Consider the following 26,065-nt stretch of genomic DNA (forward strand, 5'->3'; position numbering starts at 1 on the left):
GACAGGTGCGGGGTCCCTGAGGGGATAAGGCACAGATAGCTGAAATAACAGCAACATATCGCAAAAAATATATAAACAATTATAAACTGCATAACCTGGATGTGTTTCACTCTCTTAACCATAATCTCCTAATGACATATACAAGCTTACTTAACTTATCTAATAATAAAGACACTGAGACTTATGAAAGTGGCTAAAGAAGGTCACAGTTTATTAATTATTAAGTAAATGGCGGTGAAAGTGAACTGTGAGGCAGCTAAATCAAACTGATATTTGGAACCAAGCGTGGATGGCTGACTCCACGTACCCGGGACACATCCTTAACTGCCTGGCCAGCGCTAATTCTGACGTCAGAGTGACTAAGTCCCCTCCCAACTACGCAATGGCCGCCCTCAGATGCGGGCCAAGGGATCCTCATCAAAAAGGACCGCGTCACGTTCCTGGATGGGGATAGCACCTGTGGTCAAACAGCGATAACGCTGTAACGATCAGCCACTGCCCACAGTGACTTCCTGCCAACTGTGCCTGCTCTGTGACGTGGGGAAGAACCAGGTTAAAACTCATACGCCACGGAAGCAGGGAGGTCCATAAAGGGCATGGGTGGGTGGGATCTCGAGCAGTGAATGAGAAAGGGCATGTGACATGCTAGGACTTATATACACAGATCTCCAGGCATTCCCCTTCCTTCCTCATTGGTCGGCCTGGGATGTGGCATCTTACTTGCAGGTAAGGTAACCTCACTTACTGCCACATATATGCGTCTCAGTGCTTTCGTCCATATGAGAGTCTATTGTCATTATTGACATTCTGTGTTTCTTTCTCCATTAATCCTACATAGATGACAACAGAGTACAGGTTGTTCATAGTCATGATGGGCAACATGTTCAGATGAGTAGATAACATATATTCTGCATAGTGAAACGTGTGTTGAGTCCATTGTGAATTTTTTTTTGTTAAAGAATCTGCTATAAACACATCGCAGCCACATTCTCCTGCAGCGTGTATACATCATGGACTAAAAGTATCATTCCAAATTTCAATGGTTTCGGCCATCAATTCCTATATATTTGTGTGCAAGGATAGAATTGGACCATGTGCATTATTTTTAGTTTGTTTAGTTGAGCTTTAGTTTTATATATTTAGATTATACTTACAGCTGAAGTATTGCTGAATCACATAATAATCGTCCGTTTCTGCAAGAAGCTCCTATATGTCAGGAGACAGAACATTTCTTTTTTTTAAAAAAAAAGTAGTAATAAAATTATATTAATCAAAAAGAACATAGAAAACATTTAGCATAATATATAAATCATATCCAGCCAGAGTACCACTGACACAAGCGGGATGGATACCATCTACATGTAGGAGCAGAAATCGACATTCTGCAGATCAAGCAATGTTTTTCCAGTCTTCAAATGTCCAGTTTTGGTGAGTCTGTGCCGCTGTAGTCCATAGTTTCCTGCCCTTATAATGAGGTTTCCGTTAAACAACGTAAATGAAAATCTTAAAACACACAAAGGTGTCACATGTAAAATAGACAGTCCCAACATCTCCTGACTGTATGATTTTTTTAAGGTTAAAACGAGTAATATTTTAGAGAGATAACGAAAGTTATATTTAATAAAAGGCATATTTGTAAAGTGTTAGGAGTAGGGACGTGACAGTACACTTTTGCACGGCGCTCGCCCTTCTAGTTTGCGGAGGTGTCTTCAAAGACCGTAAAACAGACATGCAAATTGCACCTTGTAGAGCGCTGAACAGGCCATCTAAACGGACAAGTGCAAAACCAAAGTGGTATTTAGTGTGCTCCGGCACACAATGTGACTGAGGTCCAGTGTGTGTAAGAGATGGGTACATTGTGGAATATGAGTTTTTATTAGATGGCATGAAATGAATGTAACTAATTAGGAGCGTCTGCATAGCAGAACAGCAATCAGTACAGACTTCATGTATATTGGTGTCATTTATCAGCAACTGCTGATAATCTGATTATCCTTTAATCCATACTTGCCAACTCTCCCGGGAAATGTCCAGGAGACTCTCGAAATTTGGGACGGTCTCACGGACTCCCGGGAGAGCAGGCAAGTCTCCCGCATCCCGCAACTGCCTAGTCTAAATGACGCGATACGCGGTGAATCGCGTCATTTTAACCCCGGCATTTCCGTCACAGGGGCGGGGCCAGAATGACGTGTTTAGCCCCCTGCCGCCCTCTAGTCACACCCCTCTCCCAGACTACACTTGCCGAAAGTAGGCAAGTATGCTGTAATCTGTGATGTAACTGCATTACAACATTGATGTTTTGTTTAACTGCATTATTACAGGTGTAATACGCAGCTTACTGTGTTTTCTTCTCCGAGATCCACATTATTTTCTGGGTAGAAAATATATTGAAAAGTTAATGTCCTCTGAATATTTTTATAAAAACTCCCATCCTCTCGCTGGTTTATTTCTTGCCCATTTCTTTTCCAATTCTTGGTCCCTGTCCTGATATAATGACATTTATTAAAGATTGGGGGGTACATAGGGGGAGGCAAACTGGGGCAGCTGTCGCAGGCAGCAATATTTAGGGGACAATAGAACAAAAATTATTATTATTTTCAAAATGCCAACTTTCTTGGTGCAGATTTAAAATATAAATGGTATTTACTTTGGTAGCTCTAATAATCTAATAATGCTTAAAATGAAAATATTTGTCTTTTATGATGTACACAAATCATATACAAATGTTTATGGTAGATGTCTTTCTTAACAATAATGAATTAATTTAACACAGGGAACCGCAGTTGGGGGCAGACTATTCTGTAGCAGGTGAAATGGGTGTCGGATGGTTTGTGAAAATGTGAGTTAGTTAAATATACTATATTTTAGTTTCCAGCCATCACCTCTTGATTTACGATGGGCAAATTGAAGTTTCGGCGGCACAAATGCAGCTCTGGAACCGCAGTGGTTTTTGCAGCTGCAGTCTCAGTTAATGTTATAGGTTTGCAGGGCAGAATGGTCACATTTATAGAGGAAATGGCATCTGCACACAACGGGGAGGCGTTTGGTGGAGTCAGGGCGTTCGGTTCCTGGTGCGTCACAGAGTAGGTACAACGATGCACCTCATTTTGCAGAGCAGCGCATGAACGAGATTTGAAATGATTGTAATGAGGTGCGTCCCTTGCCAGGTGCGGCCTTTCCCACTCTGCAAAAGAATTTTAATTTTACACCAGCTCAGAACTGGGAGTACTCAGCCATCCGCACTAGTACTTGGAACTTAAACTAGCCCCCTAGTTGGAGCAAGAGATACATCAGTAAACCAGCGTACTTCTGTGTGCACCTGAGTTTGTCTTGGACATGACTGTACGAGAACACCCTTACTGTATATTGCCTACGTGTGCTCGCCCATTCCCCACCCTGTTCACTCCCCTAAATCAGTGGCTGTAGTAAGTGTCTTTGCACTCAGAGGTGACTTGGACGTGGCTGCGTTCTATTACGTACCGTCCGGGTCTGGGCAAGCGCAGGGTATTTTCTGCTGACGATAGCACCCATTTGCGGTATAAGTTCCTTAATGACTCAAACCTAAGGTGTGCATTGAATGAGGCACCTGATTGGACCTGAATCACAGCTATCAATTTAGATGCTTCATTTTTATCCACATTACTGACCATAGGAGATGGAATACCCTGGACAACTGCATTCCTCTGTACTGAAAACAGTCTTCCTTCCCAAGCTTCACTTCCAGAACCCAAGTCCCCTGGAATCTGCCATAATCCACAGACTAGACTAGCTTTAGAGAGTCGCAGACATATGCTCACATTGAAACAGTGTAATAGTCACAAACAGTCTGGGGTATCTGCAGTATGCATGACCAGTATCCTTGAAGAAGAGGGGCAAGTGCAGCATTTGGAGGGGGGATTTGAAATGTAAATGGTGTCGTAAAATGATCACAAGGGAAAACACATGATTTTCATTTTTCCTATTTTGCCATCTTTTTTTGGCTATTAAAAGTATTTACCACTTTGAGATTTTTACACATTTTACTTTCTAACATCATAGAATCATAATGGATTTATCACAGAATCCCAACCACTGATAAAAACATAACAGTCCACAATGCCAAAACAAAATAGCTAAACATTTTTCTTAAGTAACTACAAATATAAAACAGATAACGATTGCTTGAGCATTTTGCGCAAGTAAACCCTGCTGTAATTAGTTGTCTTCAGAGGTCACATAAGTAATTGGATCCCACCTGTGTACAATTAGTGTTTCACGTAATCTGAAAATAAACATACGTGTCTGTGAGAGGTCCTACAGTTGGTCAAAGCTTCATCATGAAGTTCAAAGAAAATTCAAATAGAACATGTTAATGATCAGCACTGGTCAGAAGAAGGTTATAATGAGATTTCCAAACTGTTTAGCATCCCATCCATCATAAAGAAATTAAGATAATGTGGCATAACTGTGAATTTGTCTAGAACAAAACTGAATATCCCTCCAAGAAGGGTACTTGTCAGGGTACCCACCAAGAGGAGCCTGGCAGCTCTGACAGTTTAGCTTTCCATTGCAGAGTTGATAGTAACTATCCATAGGACAACAGTAGCCTGGCTACATGAAATCTTGCCTAGAATTTGTCTGAAAGCATGGGGAAGATCTTTATACCAAGTGGAGAAAGATTATCTGTCCTGATGAGACCAAGATTGAACGTTTGGCTTCAATGCTAGGCAGAAATCTAACGCAGCACGTGATTCCAAAAGAACGATCCCTACATTGAATCATGCTGGTGGTATAATGTTATGGGATTTTTCCTTTGCATCAAGGACTGGAAAACTTGATAAAATCGAGGGCAAAATGAGTAGACTAAAATGTAGCCAAATCTTGCAGGAAAACCTGCTGCAGTCAACAGCCGGTCAGTGAGCCGAAGCATACAGCAAATGCCACATTGGAGTGGCTTAAATACCGAGCAAATCATTGTTCCAGAGTAGCCCGGTCAAAGCTAAGTCACATTCCCAATCTGTGGAATGGTTTGAAAATTTCCCACCAAGGGTCCTCTTGTAACCGAAAATGACAAAGCAGAATTGGCGAAAATTGCAGTTTCTTGGTGTGCAAAGCAGGTAGAAGATTGCCCAAATATACTCACGGCTTTAATTCCTGCTAAATGAGTTTCTACCAAGTATAAAAATAAGGGTGTGAATATATATGCAACCATTCTTTTTTTTTTTGCAATTATTTAAACTAAAGCTTTAGAGATGTATTTTATATTTGTCAAATGTATTTAGATCGGTGTTAAGAATTACCATATAAATTCATTTTGATTACATAATATAAGAGAAGAAAATAAAATAAAATGGGAAGAGTGGGGGAGGGGGTGAACACTTTTATATAACACTGTACATAACAGACACACATGGATGGTATATATGGGTCCTAATTAGTATAATTTACAAATAGCATTATAAAATAAATATACAATTTTCACTCTGCATCTTTTGAACAATGTTTCATGATTTGGGGGGATTTCGATCATCTGTAATAACTCCCCAATGAAGAGCAATAAAACATGTTTGAAATGTTCTTGTTCCACCTCAACTCTCATAGCGCATCGATTTCTGGCCGCAGGAAACGTATAAATGATGTGACAGTAAAAGCTACTTAAATAGAGAAGGTTGGTTCTCCCAGGTTTTGTAAGGTACTCAGTATTGTTTAATCGGAAACATATGAAAAAGGGTCGACGCTTGATGTTCCCCTTTGGAAAGTAGCATGGATGAGAGAAAACACCTCTTGTCTGGTCAACCACGTTATTAAGTACAGTCCATCGTTATACAGCGATCTACATTACAATGAAAGCACTGGCTAAACATACACTAGGAGGTCTTGATGAAGTTTGATTTCACATGATTGCCCTTTTGTGCATATAATTTACATATAAAACTGTTCTCTCTGTACTGTTAGCCATTATGCAATGTGTTATTTTGTTATTATAATTATAACCGGGCTTGTTCATCAAAGGGTTTTTAGCTGACAGGAGTTGAACCCAGTGCGGTTTTCTGCTGCTGCAGCCCATGCATTTCCAGGCTCTACGCGCTGTGCAGTCAGACATGCCCCTCTGCCTACCACCGCTATAACACATTGGTCATTTGAGTTACTGATGCCTCCCTGTCAGCTTGAACCATTGCGCACCGTTCTCTGTAAACTCCAGAGGGGATCAGCACTTTCTGAGATGATCAAACCACCCGGTCTGGCATCAACAATCATTCCACGATCAAATTCACTTGGATCACTTTTCTTCCCCATTTTGGTGTTTGGTCTGAACAACAACTGAACCTTTTCAGCCTGTCTGCATGCTTTTATGATTGTGTTGCTGCCACATGATTGGCTGATTAGATATTTGCATTAACGAGCAGGTACACAGGTGCTTCTTGGCCCCCCTGTAGGCGATGGGCCGTCACCTGGTCCTCTGGCCAAGAGGCCGGCTGCCTGGAGCCCGAGTTGCTACATGCCCAAAAATGCATTGTGGAGAAAGAGGCACCTGTGCACAGAGTAAGGCCCTCTGCACCTTCAATTTTCAGGCAGCACCATTTTTTTCGCCCTAGCCTGTTGGCCGAGTGCAAGCATCATTTTTATATTTCCATCCGAAAGGCTGGGGCCTTATGGCACTTATTTATTTATTTATTTATTACACTTGGTACCAAGCACTCTTTTGATTATGTGTCTTTGTTTTTGCCACATTTGGTAGGGGTTTGGGTATAGGATCTTATGGGCGACCCTCTTTCCCCAAGTCATCTGAGGCTCCCTCCTTTTGGAGGGAGCCTTTTATGTCGGTGATATAAAGGGGCCCTCCCTAGCTTCAGTAAAGGAGGGACTGAAGATCTCCCTTTTTTTCCCTCTCTGGGGCCTTTTGGCTTCTACAGGATGGGGAGGCACAGGGCCCTTTCCCTTTTGGGAAGGGTCCAAAGTCCCAATTCCCCAGCACAGTTTGCACTGCACCGGGTGATTCCGAGTCATGTACCTCGGAAATAAAAAAAAATAATAATAAAAAAAGAGTAGGGTGGTATTGGTTCACATTATGAGAGGGGGTCTCCATGCTCATTGCCTCCCCCCCCTGCTCTAGTGGGAGCCTGCTTCTAGCTGTAGCGCTGGTTAATGATTGGTGAGAGGAACTTCTTTAAAGAAATGTATATCTATATATTTAATTAGACATTGTAACAATAAATGACAGTATGAAAGAAACAGTACTAGACTCTGGTTCAATGGGTTTATTGCGAGCTCCTGCAGATGTTATGGATCTCCTGTGCGAGCTCCTGAAGATGGTATGGATCTCCTGTGCGAGCTCCTGCAGATGGTATGGATCTCCTGTGCGAGCTCCTGAAGATGGTATGGATCTCCTGTGCGAGCTCCTGCAGATGGTATGGATCTCCTGTGCGAGCTCCTGCAGATGGTATGGATCTCCTGTGCGAGCTCCTGCAGATGGTATGGATCTCCTGTGCGAGCTCCTGCAGATGGTATGGATCTCCTATGCTGGTGCAGATGTTTTAGAGGGAGGTGCAGAAAGTATAGGGTGCTGGGTCTTCTACCTGGTTGGTCTGACTCACAGGTCCAGTTCTTACCTTAGTCATCTGATACGGTGTAGATGTCCTGCTGCAAGGAAGCAGTGACCAACAGGAGAGGTCGTCACTCTCTGTAGAGATCCATACGTCCCAGCTGGAGCTGGAACGAATGGGTCTCTACAGAGAGCGACAACCTCTCCTGTTGGTCACTGCCTCCTTGCAGCAGGACATCTACACCGTATGGACTGGGGGACAAGGAGTAGACCAACCAGGTAGAGGAGCCTGCACCCTTTCTCCTGATGGGACAAGCTATTATATGGGAACTGGGCCCTCAACCTTGATAGCAAGGTAGGGCCTCAGGATTAACTCCATAGTCTCCATCATCCCTCTTGTGCAGCTCCTGCAGTTGGTGGTAACGGTCGCGTATGTCTGCAGGAGCACATAGAAGAGCAGGAGCAGAATGCCAGACAGGAGCAGCAGCTTGCAGGACCAGCGCATGAGATTGCATATGATGTTAAATAGCAATCTGAAAGAGAAACTATGTTATAGCGATGAACAGTTGCAATCATTTTGAAATAATAATAGGAGAATAATTTACCTCAGTCCTGCAATGCTGCTCCTTTTCTGCTCTTTACGTTTTACAGCACTTTTCATCTGCAGTTGCCGCTCCTAAAGGAAAATCAGTGGTGGGATTATGAGGAGTACGACACAAGATCAGCCACTGAAGTTAGGGAAGTCAGAGTTGGCCGGCCATGCTACGATATTGACCATTTGGTCCCATATTGCAGCAAGTTGCCCCAAAATGAACAGCACATTATTTGCTAATAATCCAATTGAAATCAACTAGTTAAATATCCAGCATGGTTAGGTGTGTCTGGTCATCACCCAACTGTACTAACAGACCCTAGTGTAAGCCAGAGGTAAACTGGCTGCTTGGCCAGAGTGCCTGGATCTTGGCCACAATTTTGTTGATGGTGGTCTTGCTGCAATGTACGCCCAGCTTAGAGAGCTTACAGCCTGTAGGGAAAAGAAAGAGAAGTCCTTCCTCATGGTAATGACTGTAACCACCAGGTATCATGCTAATCACTGCCATTGCTGGCCTCCTGCTCCACGTCAATGCACTATACTAGTGAGAGCTCTGGTGTGGTGCAGGAGACCTGGTGAGGTAGGGTCAGAGCACTTATGTTATTAGCACACTGAGCGTCTTAGCTATCTGTCCCTCTCCTGGGATGGGAACCTTTCTTTCTGATAGAAGATGTTTAGTAGTAACAAAAGATGACCTGTGACAGAGGTGGCAGGTACAAATGTCTTACTGCTGACAGTAAATATGATGTCACTTTATATAACATAGAGGAAGGGGCTGATGACATGGACTCACCAGTTCAGTCTTCACCATCTCTGCAGGATCTTCCGCAGCCTCCTCCACAGGTTTCATCCTGAAGGACCAGAAAATATTATTATTTAAACTTATGTCTTCTATTCACAAGAGTTACTGATACAGTCCATGGTCATAGTTCCTATCTGGAGGTTTCTCTTATACGATTGTTTTAATGTAGGATGAGCAACAATTTAACAGTATATAATAGATATTTCTGGAGTTTTTAGAAAATTACAGACAGAGCCTGAATGCAATTAATAGAACAGTATAGACAGAGCCTGTCTGGAGTCACCAGTACAGGACTTAAAGACTTCCTGATATTTCTATTGCAGTATGGACAGCACTGATTATATACACAAATGTTCCTCTTTAGAACCGTATAGAATGTATGTGTACATGGAATAAACCATATAGATACTAACAGAGAAGGTGCTTCTGGCTGCGGCTGCCACTCCCGCAGGTTCCTGTTGATAATCTAGGGAAAGAGACACAGAGTGAAATAAATTATACACAACAAATCTTTAGGACAAGTTCCATGGGACTCGGATAAGCCGGCCACAGTCTGTCCCCGCAGGTTATTACCAGGTTACTATACATTTTACAGCAGAACGAGAGAAAATAATTTAATGGAAAAATTAACAAATTGGTCTTAATAAAAAAATATATATTTTGATTTGGTCTAGAAATTTGTCTTGAAGAGTTCATTTAGCAGCAACTTATATAGAACATGAAACAAGAACCCACTCTGATATTATGCAGGATTACAACCATAGAAATATCACTCAGGTCAGACATCCAGTATGATCTCTATATCTGACATATCAGATACTGGAACGTGGACCTATTGTGGGACAACCAATCCAGATTATGAAAAACGTTTCGCCATTGATTACACAAAAACTTTAAGCGACAAGTCCCTGTCTGTGCTGTGACGCCCCGTCCTCCTTTACGCTTTATAATTTTTGCTGGTTTTTAGCAACTTGTTGTCACTGACTAATCCTAGTTTCCCCATTGGCCAAACTAAACTAAACGTATCCCGTGTTTTAGGTGGGTAATCACTGTCACCACCAAGCTCCATCACCAGCCTACCAGGAGCCGCTTACACTTCTCTGGGGGGTGTAGCTGCTGCAGCACCTCTTTGCTGGTTGCTAAAACCTTCTGACCGTTTACATTGGATTGGTACTGCCGGGTAGATGAACGCAGGTAGACAGGAGATGGAATAAATGGTAAGTTGTTGGTCCCAGGACACAGCTGGATTTTATAGATAGAGCAGAATATCTCTCACCCAGACTGACATTATTTTGTCCCTGATGTCTAGCACCATCTACACTGGGCCCCCCAGATCTCTACTGGGCCACTGGGTGAGTGGAATCCATAAGTGTTATACACAGAGGTGGATGTGGGGGTGTATATGGGGGTATCGCCATATCGCCACTTCTCCTACTGTTTATACATAAATACATTACACATTTACATGTCTGTACACTTTACACTGGGCACACATGTAATAAACACAATAAAATATTTCCGGCAGCAAAGCACCTGCTCCTCCATCCCGCCCGGCTATCAGTTACTACATACATGAGTCCATGTTATTTACTGGTCACACAGCTGTGTCATGTTCTCTCTGCACCTATGAACTGAGTGCCGTGTAAAATGTACCCTCAGCTCTGAAGTGACAGCACCACGGGTACTGTAAGCAAAGCCACCACCTGAGCGCCACCTCTTTATAGTAACTGTTATACTGTACCTCCTGCTCGGTGGCCAGCAGCCGCAGCCTGGTGAGCCTACTCTTCAGGAGATCATTCTCCCTCATGTAGCTGCTGAGCTGCAATATAGAGAGAATTACATTTAGATCTGAGTATATGAATACGTAGCGCACACCATATTGTATATTTGTGTAACACATTGTGTAGTGCCCTCTCCTCGCACAAAGGGGCTTATTTGCAGGGTACGGTTATGTTACTGCGCCGCTGTGTCCAAGTTTCTAGGAATCTTTCATTTGTAGATCTTATCTTACATTACAGTAATAAAGTGTGTGGACAAAGCTTCAGTTTTGGTCTTATGGGACACTTGCGAGGAGAGAGTGCACCACGGCTGTGACTATCATCACATTGGAATATTAAGTGATATAATGATGGACTGACCAGGCTTGATAGCAGCTCCTCCCGTGCCTCCAGTATATCACATTTTCTTTCCTGTTCAGGGGATAATGCAGGTATAAGGTCAGTTTTAGAGTGAGAGAGAGAAATAAGAGAGAAAGAGAGACAGAGAGAGAGTGACAGAGGGTGAGAGAGAGAGAGAGACAGAGGGTGATAGAGAGAGAGAGAGAGACAGATAAATGTATGTCACACTTTCCGTACTTTACAGACAGTGGGTATCACTTTATTAATCCCGTCTATAATGTGAATAGTAGGAAACTGAATCTGTACCGTGAGTCAGTTTCCAGCCGTTCGCATGGTGAGGGATATTAACCTTCTAGTGTCCCACTTCCACGCGGATGTCGGAGCAGAAACTGATGTGAATGTAAATAGTCTCGTAAGAGTAATATGTATATGTTGCCGATATATATATATATATATATATATATATATATATATATATATAAATATATAAAGCGCTCCTGAAAGCTGGAGGCTACACATGAAGATATAGCGTGGGATCATGCACAATGACATGTCACACACATGGTTCATAGTATCACAATGGCCACATTCCAATCATACCTCCCAGATGTCCTGATTTAGGTGGGACAGTCACGAATTGACGCCACTGTGCCGCCATTCCACCAGTCGGCACGTTTGTCCCCAGACAAGTTGGGAGGTACGCAGCAATTTTAGGAGTTTGTTAGAGGAGGGGAATTGGAGACAGCCTAAAGCTTCAGAAGCGCTTAGCACGGCCCCAGAGACCGTCACACGCCCCTCAGCCTGGCATGACCACACCGTGTCGTGATTACCTCTGTACGTGTATGGTTGTATGTATAAAAATGGTTATAGATAGTTGTCATACCAACTGCTGCTTGATCCACAGTTCTTCTGCCTCCACTTGCTTGCTCTCCCCCAGTTGTTTCCACAGGGTCTCAAGCTCATCATTATTCGACCTGGATAGACAAGTAGAGAATACATTCTTATTTACCTGCTTATTTAATGTACACCAGTGCCAGACAAACAGCCAGGCATACTCCGATCTGTGAGCAACAGGAAAAGGGATCCGTGGCTACAAATAACTATCAGTTACCGGTTGTGAGTGTGACAACTACGGGGGGAGGGCCCTTGACAACACCACTAGAACTTTGAAAAAAAATCCCACTACGACCATAATAAGGGATTTCCTGTTTCAGCCATTACAGGCATCACAGGACGCACCAGATTGGGTGAGTGCAGGTACGTTTCATTTTTTTCTTTTATTATAATATAATTTTAGCTTTTTGTGGCGTTATCACTTTAATGTCTGCTGATAATACAAATGTTTCCCCTTTGCGATAAGATGATAGCAGGGTTCAGAAACAGCACGTAATAGAAATCATCTCTGTAAAGAGCGAATGATGGAATATTTACATTTAATTATTCACATTCAATGCAGTTTAAAATGTGCAACATAAAATAAAACAAATATTTAAACTTACATACAGAAAAGGAGAATCTACACTGGGCAGTGGGCTATATATTATTATCAGGGAGAGGACAGATCACTGCCTCCCACAACTTCCACAAAATCATCTAATTAAATACTCTGTGCTGCTGGGGCACCTGCTCCTTCTACTATATAACTCTCAGTCTGTGGCTTCCTGCTGCCTCCATTCCCCTCCTCACATCATGTCACTGCCCCTGTCACATGCAGTCCTGTCCTCACTGACACATCACTCATCTCCTGATATACTCTGTGCTGTGCTCTAAACATTAACAGGTTCTCTAATACTTATCACATGCACCTTCACAATTAGACCTCACCTCATAACTCCTGTAAACAGCTTTCAATAGAGAGACTTATGAAAAACACAGCTGTGTGTTTGACTTCTTCGCTCTCTCTGAGCTGCCTCTCTGCACTGTCCCTGGGCAGTGTGGTCACTCACTATGATGTCAAGTGCGTGATGTCACAGTGCGTGATGTCACCAGGGCCTGTTGAAAGAGGCAGACCTGATAAAATAGGGACACTGCTGTGGCAAATTATAATGGGGGGTGTTTAGGAGCTGCCCATCCAAGCTCAGTTGTGTAAGAATGACCTTGGAGTGTGGAGCTCAGCCCATGTTCCAATGAACATGGGGATATGTTCTTAATGTGGGCAGCACGGTGGCTTAGTGGTTAGCACTTCTGCCTCACAGTTCTGGGGACCAATGGGGCAGGGACTGATGTGAGTGAGTTCTCTGTACATTGCTGCGGAATCAGTGGCGCTATATAAATAAATGGTGATGATGATGAATGTTCATTGTTGAATATATGGAATATATATCATAGGTGAAGGGGTTGCTGTATTTCCTGATGACAATTAAGGTCCAGGAAGGGCCCACAGTACATATTATGGAATTCAGAGTGAGACACATGGAGTGGGGTGACGTTATCTCCACCCAGAGCCCACAGGGTTTAATCCACCACATTAGAGAACTCTATATGGGCCCATCTCCAAAGGGGAAGGACAACTATGGCCTTACCCATATGCCCCGGCAGTCCCTGGTTATGTAGGACAGTCCCCACCAGAGTCATGGCTGGGTAGATAGGGGGCGCAGTTAGTTTTATCACGAGGAAAGCAGAAGGAATGATTATCAATGATTGGGGATCGGGGATGTCTGACAATAAACATTGTTTACAAACTGCAGACTATGTGGGGTGTAATACATTTACATTTGTCCCCTTCACATAAGAACACTCCTACACTGCGCCATTTATTCAGGGTTTTGAAACTGCCCCTATAAAAGCACTGTTTTTCAGGTATACAGATTCACCTGTGTATGGTGGAGAGAGAAACATCCAAACTTGTAACACATAACTAACCCCCCCCCCCATATTCATTAATTTCCACTACTTTTACATCCTTCACCTAATATACTGCACGGTGGCTCAGTGGTTAGCACTTCTGCCTCACAGCACTGTGGTCATGAGTTCAATTCCCGACCATGACCTTATCTGTGAGGAGTTTGTATGTTCTCCCCGTGTTTGCGTGGGTTTCCTCCAGGTGCTCCGGTTTCCTCCCACACTCCAAAAACATACTGGTAGGTTAATTGGCTGCTAACAAATTATTGACCCTAGTCTGCCTGTGTGTTACGGATTTAGACTGTAAGCTCCAATGGGGCAGGGACTGATGTGAGTGAGTTCTCTGTACAGCGCTGCGGAATTAGTGGCGCTATATAAATAAATGGTGATGATGATGATATACTGCTCTGTTTAGACTTCTATATAATGTCAGACATTCCTGCTTTTTCTGCCTCGCTTCTGGCAGACCCAGGGGGGCAGCTTGATGCTGGATTTCATTCCCTCTAGCAGAGGCAGCTTACTGGGGAATACAGGTGCTTATTAATGATAATAATCATGAAAACGTGTTCTCACCATTAATGTAAATGTGCTAAACATGGACTTCTGAGTCCTTCTCGAAATCGGAGCACCCAGAGGGTAGAACATACAAACTTCACACAGATAAGGCCCTGGATGGGAATTGAACTCATGAGCCCAACGCTGATCATCATCATCAACATTTATTTATATAGCGTTAGCAAATTCCGTAGCGCTTTACAATTGGGAACAAACATTAATAAGACAATACTGGGTAAAATATACAGACAGAGAGGTAAGAGAACCCTGCTCGAAAGCTTACAATCTATAGGACAATGGGAGTTAGAATCACAAGGGCATGTGCTACATCATATTGCACAATGGACCAGCCAGACTGCAAAGGTAAAAGTACTGAGTGGGCTGTGTGTGTTGCAATGTTGGTCAGAAGGTTGTTGTCTTGCGTTAGCAGTGTAGAGGATGGTAATAGGGTAATCTAGGGAAATTAAGATGATGGTTGAGGAATATCATAACCTTGTCTGAAGAGGTGGGTTTTCAGTGAACGCTTGAAGGTTTGAAGACTAGAGGAAGTCTTACTGTGCGTGGGAGGGAATTCCACAAAGGGGGTGCAGCCCGGAAAAAATCCTGTAACCGAGAATGGGAGGATGTGATGAGAGTGGAGGAGAGACTTAGATCTTGTGCAGAACGGAGGTGTCGAGTAGGGAGATATTTCGAGACAAGTGAGGAAATGTATGTCGGTGCAATTTTGTTGATGGCCTTGTATGTTAGTAGAAGAATTTTATATTGGATTCGTTGAAATACAGGCAGCCAATGTAGAGACTGACAGAGTGGCTCAGCAGAGGAATAACGGTTTGTAAGGAAAATCAATCTAGCCGCTGCGTGCAAAATAGATTGTAGGGGTTCAAGTCTGACTTTGGGAAGACCAGTAAGGAGGGAATTGCAATAGTCGATGCGGGAGATGATGAGTGCATGAATTAATGTTTTTGCGGTGTCTTGCGTCAGATATGTGCGTATTCTGGAAATGTTCTTTAGGTGTATGTAACATGATTTAGATATAGAGTTGATGTGGGGAATAAACGACAGTTTTGAATCAAGGATTACACCTAGGCAACGAGCTTGCGGGGTGGGGTTTATGGTCATGTTATTAACAGAAATAGAAATGTCAGGCAGGAAGCTTCTGTTTTTGGGTGGGAATATTATTAATTCAGTTTTTGAAAGATTGAGTTTGAGTTGGCGAGAAGACATCCAAGATGAAATGGCAGAAAGACAGTCAGTAACGCGAGACAACACAGATGGTGAAAGATCAGGAGAGGATAGATAAATTTGTGTATCATCCGCATAGCGATGATACTGAAATCCAAAGGAGCTTATTAGTTTTCCAAGAGAAGTGGTGTAGATAGAGAATAGCAGAGGACTTAGGACTGAGCCTTGTGGTCTCCAACTGATAAAGGAAGTGGAGCAGAGGTGGATCCAGAGAAATTAACACTGAAAGTGCTGCTTATATTCTCATACATATGCGCCTCCTTGGGCTAGTGAATTGTAGCTCTGGATGTTACTAAAAGACTCGTGTATAACAAGTGATCAGAGCTACAATTCACTAGCCCAAGGAGGCGCATATGTATGAGAATATAAGCAATTGCATTCTTGGTAATTTCCTGATACATCATACAGGACTCGTGATTCATGAATCTCTATTATGTATTAAGATATACGGTACTCTGAAGGAAGACTATTTATTGGATCAATACTGTGGGGGAATAAATTAGGCAATACTGCCATCTACAGTTCATATTAAACACAACATAAAATATCAAGTGCCATATAAGTGACACATTGTTACCATGCAGAATGTGTACGATTTTTACTATTCCATTTGATATATATGGACTAAATTGTGTTGTGTATATTCCCACAAGAGATCCCTTATCAGTTACCTTCCCTTTGGAAGTGTTATACAAATTTTGATCAGCTCCACTTCAGGGTCAATTCCTCTTTTAAACTCTATACCTTTCAACACTATATTCTTTTTATATTTCGCTTATTTACTTGTGTGGTATGTCTATATGTACCATTTTTAGTGCATACCAATAAAAACAATATGTATTAACTTTTTATTTATATGTACCTGGAGTGCTTGTTTAGGTCATCAACCTTTTTCCCTTTCTCTTTGGATTACATGTTCATCCATATGACCTTAGCACCCCCTCACACAATATGATACACTCATTAGTGAGGTAGGGTACTATCTTGTGCGGAGCGGTTTTTCCTGTTTTCCCTTCCCCAATCTTCCCATGATATCACTTAGATGAAATCTTGCCTAAAATGTGTCTGAAAGCATGTGGAAGATCTTTATACCAAGTGGAGAAAGATTATCTGTCCTGATGAGACCAAGATTGAACGTTTGGCCTCAAGGCTAGGCACAAATATAACACAGCACGTGATTCCAAAAGCACGATCCCTACATTGAATCATGGTGGGGGTGGTGGTATAATGTTATTCTTCCTCTGCATCAAGGACCGGAAAACTTGTTAATATCGAGGGATATTGAGAAATTTTGAGGGGAAGCCTGCTGCAGTCAACAGGATAATAGTTCATTCCTATGGGAAACAAATGTAAAAGAATTAAGTCTAAACCAATGTGGCTAAATAAAAAGGGAAGGGAAGAAAGGGAAAGGAAGAGGCGGGCATTTAAATTATTTAAGTCTGAAGGGACTGAGGAGTCCTTCTGTTTCTACAAGGAATGTAATAAAACATGCAGAAAGGAAATGAGATTGGCTAAACTAGAGAATTGAAAACAAGTTGCAAAAGAACGTAAGACAAACCCGGTTTTAAGTATATAAATGGCAAATGGATTAAAAGAGACAATATAGGACCCCTAAGAATTGAGATGGGTGGATTGATTAATGATAATAAAGAAAAAGCAGAGGTATTAAAAACGTTCTTTTCTTCAGTATTTATTAGAAAGAAACAAATGGTAGGAATAGTACATGAAATGGAAATGCAGCCGTACCATTAATTAATACTTGGCTGACAAAGGAAGAAGTCCAAAGAAGACTGAAAAATATTAAGATAAATAAAGCTCCAGGTCCAGATGGCATACACCCAAGGGTGCTTAGGGAGCTAAAGTCAGAATTAGCTAGACCGCTTTTCTTAATTTGCATAAATTCAGTTTCAACTAGAGATGGGCGGGCTCGGTTTCCCGAAAACCAAGCCCACCCGAACTTAGTCGATTCGAGTACTGAGCCGAGTTGGCTCGATACTTTCGCGCTTTTTCGGATTCCAAAACGAGACAAAAAAATAAAACGTTGATACGATGGCAGATCCTGTTAGTATCATATATTTATTAAAACATTAAAATCAAATTGTATATATAATAATAATATGTTACACAACAACTTCATCAAAACATGACATATCATAAATTTATAAATATTCAATATGAAATGTCTCTTTATAGATTGTATAAAGTGCCTGGCCAGTACACTTAAAAAATAACAATTTAAAAACCTAATAAAACACATGTGTTGTAAATAAAAAACTATTATCCGCTGTTGAACAAACTGGAGTATTGTATAAAGGAGCAATCTCACCCACTAGATGTAGTCTTCTGAATAGAAGATGGATTGTCTCATGAAAGATTTTTTCCAGTGTTCTATTGTTAGGATGAAGATGCTATAGATCACTTTCTTCGCTATATTCACAATATGGGATATTTCAAAAACAACCTCTTCTAGGCTTTCTCTATGTGTACTTAGGCCACTATATGTTCCATGATCCATGATAGCCAAAAAAGGAGATGTTTACCAAAATGTGTATATGGAATAAATTCCTATTGACAAAAGTGATCCAAGGGGTTAAATATCATCCATTAATTAATTCACTGAGTTTGCAGAGGTAACACTCTAGTTAACATCACAGATATATCGTGATGAAAACGTCCACTTGCCAGATATAAACGTGGAACATTAGAAGTCCGGGTATCACTGCAGAAAGGAATATTATCCAGTGTATACACGCTCATCAGCACTGTGAGAGAGTTTTATTTTATCTTCTGGATGCCAAATTTCCAGATAATGATAGGTTATTGAGAACGATGTACCGTATTTCCCCTTGTATATGACGCTCCACTGTATAAGACGCACCTGTATAAATCATGTTTATAGTCTTTTGCAGAGTAATTGTGTAGCGGGTACAGAGAGGAGAGACGGAGTTCTAACCCTATTGCTAATTCTGCCTCACCCTTCGCGATGACCGGATGCCCAATCAGGACTTTGTCAAAGTCCTGATTGGACAAAACGCTGAATGCAGAAACCAGAAGTGTGCGTTCCAACTGCGGTTCCCGCACCACATCCGATCATCGCGAAGAGGACGGTAAGCGACTTTCCGCATCAGGATCAGAACGGACAGAGGAAGCATCTGACAGGGTAAGCGCTGCTACCACTGTATAAGACTCACCCAGTTTTTAGACCCAAAATTTTGGGGGAAAAGGTGCGTCATATAATTGGGGAAATACGGTAATAGGTAGACAGTCCAATGTCCTTATTTCCTCCAGAAATTTTTCCAGGTACCTGAAAAACTATATCAATCTAACGTGTTTTGTTAGCATATGAGACAACTTTTTCAAAGCTGCTGCCACCACTCCTGATAATAGTAATTAATCCCTGTACATCATTTGGTAAAACCTATGTAAAAGTACATAGTCTTTGTAAGTCAGGGAAAAAAACATCCAAAAAAACACCTTTACCGTGGTGAAGAAAAAAAGAGCTGTAATCCATGAAAAGTTATCTGCCAGAAAAAAAAATTGCCAACATGCCATTTTACACACAAAGTGGCAAAGAAAGAATAAGGCCTTCATCTTTCTCTATGAGTGCGAGATCTAAAAATGTTACTGAGCCTTCTTCTTGTACGGTCACTCGTGACCAAGCAAGTCCAAGAAATTTGGAGTCCAAAAGTGGTGCACAACTACTGTTACGTGGGAAAGGCGAGCTGCAAGATAACAGCAAGGCATTAGAGCATAATGTTTGCTCTGAATCAGAAATGACACCAATCCCTGTGGAGAGTCCATCCACCAGTGGAATGTCTAATCGTGAGCATTCTGTTAGTGTACCCATAAAGAAGGGCCCTTTCAGCAGTACTACTGATGTGTGCCTGAGCAGCCCGAGTGTAGCCGGTGATACACCAAGTGAGGATGCGACTTTGGAATTGGAACAGGATGAGGGGGATATTTGTGTAGCAGACGAGGGCGCTAATGAGCATGTTGATGAGAATGATGTTGTTTGTGTTAGTTCTGCACTGGTGGAAGCAGTTCTGGCACGTGATAAGAAGAAGGCCATTGTCATGCCTGGACATAAGACCAAAAAAGGCACTTCTTATGTGTGGAATTATTTCTACCCAAATCCTGACAACAGTTGTCTAGCGATTTGTAGTGTATGTAAAGCCACAGTCAGTCGAGGGAGGGACCTTAACCACCTAGGAACCTCATCCATGTTACGCCATTTGACGCAAGGTCATTACAAGGTGTTGAAAAAATCAGAACCCAAAACCCGAAATCAGAACCAAAACCTTTTGTGGGGTGTTTTGGCAAAACAAATCAGAACCCAAAACCTCAACCTAATCAGAACCCAAAACACCAAAAGTGGCTGTTGCACACCATTAATATGTAAAGAGTTTACGTGGACTTCCTCCGTGTGCTTCAGTTTCCTTTCACAGTCCAAAAACAGACTGGTAGATTTCTTGGCCTCTGACAAAATAGACCCAAGTCGGTCTGTGTGTTTAGATTGTGAGCTCTAATGGGGCTGGGACTAATGTCACTGATTCAATATTCTCTGTGCAGCGCTGAGTAACATGATCGGAGCTATATAAATACAAAGATAAAAATATTAGTTTAGGTCACATTACTTGCTCAGATATAGACTGTTTAAGCACATTAATAAACTATAATTGAACTATGAACATTTTTAATTGTTTACACTTTGCATCTCTGAACGAGACTGTGATCCAATTTTATTTTCCTTATTTTGAACATTCAGATAAATATCTTAAACACAGGTTAATTATTACATATATCGAGCAAAAAGCTGTTCCGCTATCTGTTTTCACAAGGTCTTTCAGCCACCTGGTTGTCTGGCCACCGAGATTACAGCTTGTTTCCCCCATGTCTATATAATCTAGTTCTCTCCGTGTCCTATAAGAGCAGTCAGGGATCCACTGAGCATCTCTCTCCCGGGGAAAATGGAGCAATATTTGTTTCTGCTAGTTCTGATCGGCTTCTGCAATGGGCAGTCACAGCTTGGTGAGGACCTAACATATCATACGTTAAATCTATATTTACTATGTAGCTGATTGCAAGCTGTAATTCTAGGTTCTCTGTCATTTTAATGAATTATAGTCTCCCTGTAATGCTTATAGACAGGTAAGTCTAGTGAGCTTAGGAGAAAAGGTTTTCCCATTGATTAAAATTTTATTTGGAATATCTCCAGTTCTGATAAGAACCTGGAATTTATTAGTAAATGCTATTAATAAATTTTATTATATCATTGTACCTTTATAATGACTTGTCAAGTGGCTAGAATCTCCAGCTTTTACAACACCACTGGCAAAATAGATGTATTATGTCTATTTGTTGTTTATTTCCTGTTTTTAAAGTTTTATGTCATGATTGAAACATTCCTATTTTATTATCAGTGCTTATATCTGTTTTTTGCACTTTAATATCTACACAATGCAAAGACCGTTGCAACATGACTAATCTAATCTAAATTCAATATATACAATTTATAGATAGAATTTAAAGCCAGTTTCTTCAGTTCAATTTATATATTTTTTAAAAATAATTACAGTAACATTTAAGGCAGCAGCTATTGATAATTGAAATAAATAAATGGAAACAAAGACATTAGCTTGTAATGTAATATTTAGTATAAATGTAACATTGTTATCTACAAACAGACATTAGTGGGTCAATCACTTTCAGCTATTCAATCGCTCGAATTTCACACAGGCTAGAAAATTCGGTGACACTTCACCCCCTAGAACAGTCCACACACTCTGAGCTTTGTCGCTAGCAGCCAAACAATGTAACTGGGTGTCTCTGGGACAACCCCACAAGATTTGGGTAATGTATCTTCTAGCTCACAGCTACCCAGCAGCCAAAATGTTACTGTAGTCACACAAAAGTTATACCCTCAGAAAGACTTGTAAATGTGTTCAGAGCATCAAAGACACAACATGGTGGAGATTTTTGCTTTAATATAAAAGGTACATTGCTGGTACATAAAACAGGTTAAAAACGATACTTAAAATGCAAACAATTGCAAAATAAAACATAGAGATAACAGAAAACCTTTATGTCAACAATAATTCTACATAGATCTCTGGTTCCGCGGTAGCCAAAGACGTTTTCAGCTCTACTTTCGTTCAGAAAGCAGACCCCAAAATATGTTTCTGATAAGAAATACTGTATGTATCACATATTTGCCAACTTTTCCTCATTGGCTTCAGGGAGATCCTGGGGGAGGTGGGTGTGCGGGGGTGGGGCTTTACGAATTGCATCATTTTGGCCCCGCACCCTAAACGGTTGTCAAAGTTTGGGCCAATTACAGCAGGGGATGGGTCTAAGATGACGCCATTTGTGTTATTAAGCCCCACCCCCGCCACTTATCTATTGCAGGGGCGGGAACCGGGAGGTTGCCCTGCTCTCCCAGGAGAGAAAAAGCAGCTAGTGAATCTCTAGAGACTGACGTGTCTTTCACATTTCTGTCTCCATTGCTGAAGTCATGTTGTCTTACCTGTCAGTCTTTGATTGAATCTTGGTCTCCATGAAAATGGCCACCTCCATAGGCATCAATACATGGACATAGGACACAATTTCTGAACAGTGTCATCATCATGCCACAGATGGCGAAGCCAACCACGTCTTGTACTGGCTCAGCATCAGGGAGAATGCCAGACTCTTCAGGGAGTGAGGGGGATCTGTGTTTTGAAGTATAGAAGTTCTATGAAGATTCAACACATTGACGCCTTTAATTCTGTAACCTTCCTGTGACCCTAGTAAAAAATGTCTTATCTGATGTATCAGGAATTTCTGCATTTATTACTTATCCACACAAAAAACACTGTTATTTAAAGTTTCTTTAAGCTGTGCAAAAATTAACCCCATATTGTCATATCTCGCACAAGACACTGCAAAAACATTAATTCATACACTCATCATCTCCCGCATTGACTATTGCAGTTCCCACCTTGCTGGTCTTCTCTTAATTAGACTCTCGCCTCTACAGTCTGTTTTGCACACAGCGGCTATATTGATTTTCCTTGCAAAACGTTCTTCCTCTGCTGAATCACTCTGTCAGTCTCTACATTGGTTGCCTGTTTTTCACCGAATCCAATATAAAATCCTGCTAATAACATACGAAACCATCAACAAAATTGCACCGACATACATCTCATCACTTGTCTCTAAATATCTCCCAACTCGACACCTCCGTTCTGCACAAGATCTGCGTCACTCTTCCACTCTCATCACATCCTCCCATTCTCGCAGGACTTTTTTTGGGCTGCACCCACTATGTGAAATTTACTCCCTCGCACAATAAGACTTTCCTCTATTCTTCAAACCTTCAAGCGTTCTCTGAAAACCCACCTATTCAGGCAAGCTTATAATATTCCTCTACCACCCTCTTAATCTTCCTAGTTTACCCTATTACCACCCTCTACACTGCTAACACAAGACAACAACCCTCTGACCAACATAGTTGTGTGACTGATCATACAGCAAACTAAGTACTTTTCCCTTTGCATTCTAGCTGGATCAATGTGTAATATGTAGCACGTGTCCTTGTGTATCAAACTGCCATTGTCCCATAGATTGTAAGCTTACGAGCAGGGTTCTCTTACCTCTCTGTCTGTCTGTATTACCCAGTATTGTTTTATTACTCTGTTTGTTCCTAATTGTAAAGTGCTATGGAATTTGCTGTCGCTATATAAATAAATGTTGATATTGAGACACAACCCCAGCGGAGGACATGTATTTAGACGTCATTGGATACTCTACTTTATTGATAGGCTATGATTAAACTATAACTCCCAGTATGCCACCTAGGGCCACAAGCAGTTGTATAATAGGGTACGCCGCTTCCAAAGAGCTGAAGATTGCCTAACGTGCTCTACGCTATGTGAACTACAGTAGGAACTAGTTTTACTAATAATTTATTATGTTTTATGTCACAAGACTGCAGTATTGCTGGGATGCCCAAATGTAACCACCTTTCTGAAACTTCTCCACAGGCTCGTACAACCTGGACAGCTTTGTGTCGGTCTCCGGCTTGTCCTCTGGGGCTTACATGGCCAATCAGTTCCATGTTGCACATTCCGGAAAAGTTTTGGGAGCTGCCGTGTTTGCAGGAGGTGACTAAAGTTTACAATATGTATAGATTCTCCAACCAGTTCGAATAATTGATGCAAAATTTTAAAATTTGTTTTTTGAATTTTTGTTTGAAAAAAAAAAGTCGAGAATGTTGAACAGGTTAGTGGTCGGGATGGTTCGTGCATGTGCCCATGTTTATGTTTTTCGATTTTCAATCACAGGTCTACAAATAAGTAGTTGTGGTCCCATGCCGCCATTAAGTTATGGGTCTGTCTTGTATTTCCTTACAGGCCCGTATTACTGTGCTGTCGGGAACATGCTGACAGCCACCAATGCGTGTATGAAGTTTCCTTCCAGTATCAGCGTCTCCTCTCTAAAGGTTTATACCCAAACCTATCAAAATACAGGTGTAATAGACCCCCTGTCTAATCTAGCTCGCAGCCGGGTGTACATCTTCTCTGGATCTGCAGACACCGTACTCGTTCAAGGTACGCCACAAATTCACTTAGCCAAAATATTTTATTTTTGATGGTGTTTGATTTTATTTGTTTTGAATAGGGAAATAAACGCCCGTTTGGCTATAAACTAATATTTATCCAAAGTCGAGGCTCCGGGAAACACTGACAAACAGTTTGTTTAGACTATAATTCCCGTTGATTCCTTTGGAGCACTGGATACATTAAATGAATGTTAGGATCCATCCTGCTTATCCTGTAAAAATGCGGTTTCCCACTTACGGACCCTCCCCCACATTAAGGTAAGGTCGTGAGAGCACTCCAACTAACTACGATACTATTAAAGAAGGGAGGGGGCTACAAAGATGGAAACCTCCTTATTCCAGGTTGATTAGAAGTTTGTGATAAATAAACATTCTGGGGGGGAAAAGCTAAATTGTCCTAAAAAAAAAAATCACATGAGAGCCTTGTCCAAAATATACCCCACCCCAACTGTAAAGTTGACCCCTCCGGTCCCTTTTCTTTGTGCACCGTCCCAAGCCTGTGTTGTCTCCTTCTCCTAGGGGTGGCCAAAAAGCTGCAGGACTACTATGCATCCTATATCACTACTTCCGGAGCCATTAAAACAGTTTACGACGTGGCAGCTGAGCACGGCATGGTGAGTCGGACATGTTGACCACAATATCGCATTTTCTAGATCTAAAACCTGCCCTCGGGCCGCCGCCAGTGGTGCATGTTATAAGGGTCTCCACCCAGGAGTACGGGGGAAAGAAACAAGTTGGCTGAATCAACAAGATCTGTATTGAATGTCTCCACTAGCCAGCCTAACCCACGGCTCTTTGTCGGGGTTCCTCTGTTTTGAACTCATGACTCCAGCTCTGTGAGGCAGAAGTGCTAACCACTGAGCCACCACGCTACACTATAGCATCTGCACACAAACATGGAGTCACCAGTTGTAGGTAGTAACCCCTTTACTGTGCATCTGCACAAATTTTGTTAAGGTATAATGAGGAGGGGGTAAGGACTGTGTTAGTAAATTAGCAGCATATTTTTATGATTGTTTATTAACCAATATTGAAATCATTAGCGATGAACCAATAATAAAATTCCATAATTATATTAGATAGTATATAACCCTTGCAGCGCTACATATACCACTAATGCAGATCAGTGAACTAAAACTATACACCAAAGTAGATTGTAGATTGTCATAAAAATTGTGGATCACTTTTCTGCGCTGTGGTTTCCTGGATAAAATGAATAGAACATGCAATATACAAATGTCTATATATAAAAAGCAAGGAAAAATAGTTCTATCGACTGATGGTGTGGTATTCAATTCCTCTCAAACGATCTCTATTTTTTCCGATAGCGATCAAAACATGTAGGAGGAAAAGAAAAATAATAGTGCAATACTGTATGATGCAACAGTGTATGCTCCTTTAGAGCAACAATATAGTAAATGAATAAAACAAAATTTCTCTTCAACAATGATGATTAAAAATGATAAAATCAATACAGTTGATAGATGTTCCACCAAGTGTACTGGATCCAGCATACAGTCATTCAATCCTGAAGTCTGTGGTCAAGAAGACTGTATGATAGTCCCAGAGTTCAGTTTATATACAGTTGGTGTTACATTGAAAACAGTAGAGATGACTTGGCATGTTTCCATTGGTTCAGGCTTCAGGACAGTCCGGTATAATGCAGGTCATAGGTCAGTGCAAATGATTCCCTCCAAGGGTGGGGGTCAGCTCTCCAACAGATGCATACGTATCTTCCCGCCGAAAAGCTGGTTCAAAGTGGTCTATTTGCATTACACACACAATACCATTCTGA

The 26,065-nt window shown here is 41.5% G+C and overlaps 1 protein-coding gene across 3 annotated transcripts in view; it reads left to right on the top strand.

Annotated features, from left to right (window-relative positions):
- The window catches only part of LOC142150309 (poly(3-hydroxybutyrate) depolymerase-like), a 65,560-nt gene that overhangs the window by 34,134 nt on the left and 5,361 nt on the right, over positions 1 to 26,065 (top strand). The window contains exons 1-4 of one of the 3 annotated variants that reach the window (XM_075205519.1): positions 18,646 to 18,831; positions 23,693 to 23,812; positions 24,062 to 24,259; positions 24,790 to 24,884. In XM_075205519.1, the coding sequence (XP_075061620.1) occupies positions 23,749 to 23,812; positions 24,062 to 24,259; positions 24,790 to 24,884 (357 nt within the window). In that variant the 5' untranslated portion in view covers positions 18,646 to 18,831; positions 23,693 to 23,748. Of the gene's footprint in view, positions 1 to 18,645; positions 18,832 to 22,183; positions 23,813 to 24,061; positions 24,260 to 24,789; positions 24,885 to 26,065 lie in introns of those variants that run through there. The other 2 variants (XM_075205520.1, XM_075205518.1) reach the window with 2 other exon arrangements.

This window comes from Mixophyes fleayi, chromosome 4, assembly GCF_038048845.1.
Source record: "Mixophyes fleayi isolate aMixFle1 chromosome 4, aMixFle1.hap1, whole genome shotgun sequence".
Taxonomy (NCBI): Eukaryota; Metazoa; Chordata; class Amphibia; order Anura; family Limnodynastidae; genus Mixophyes; species Mixophyes fleayi.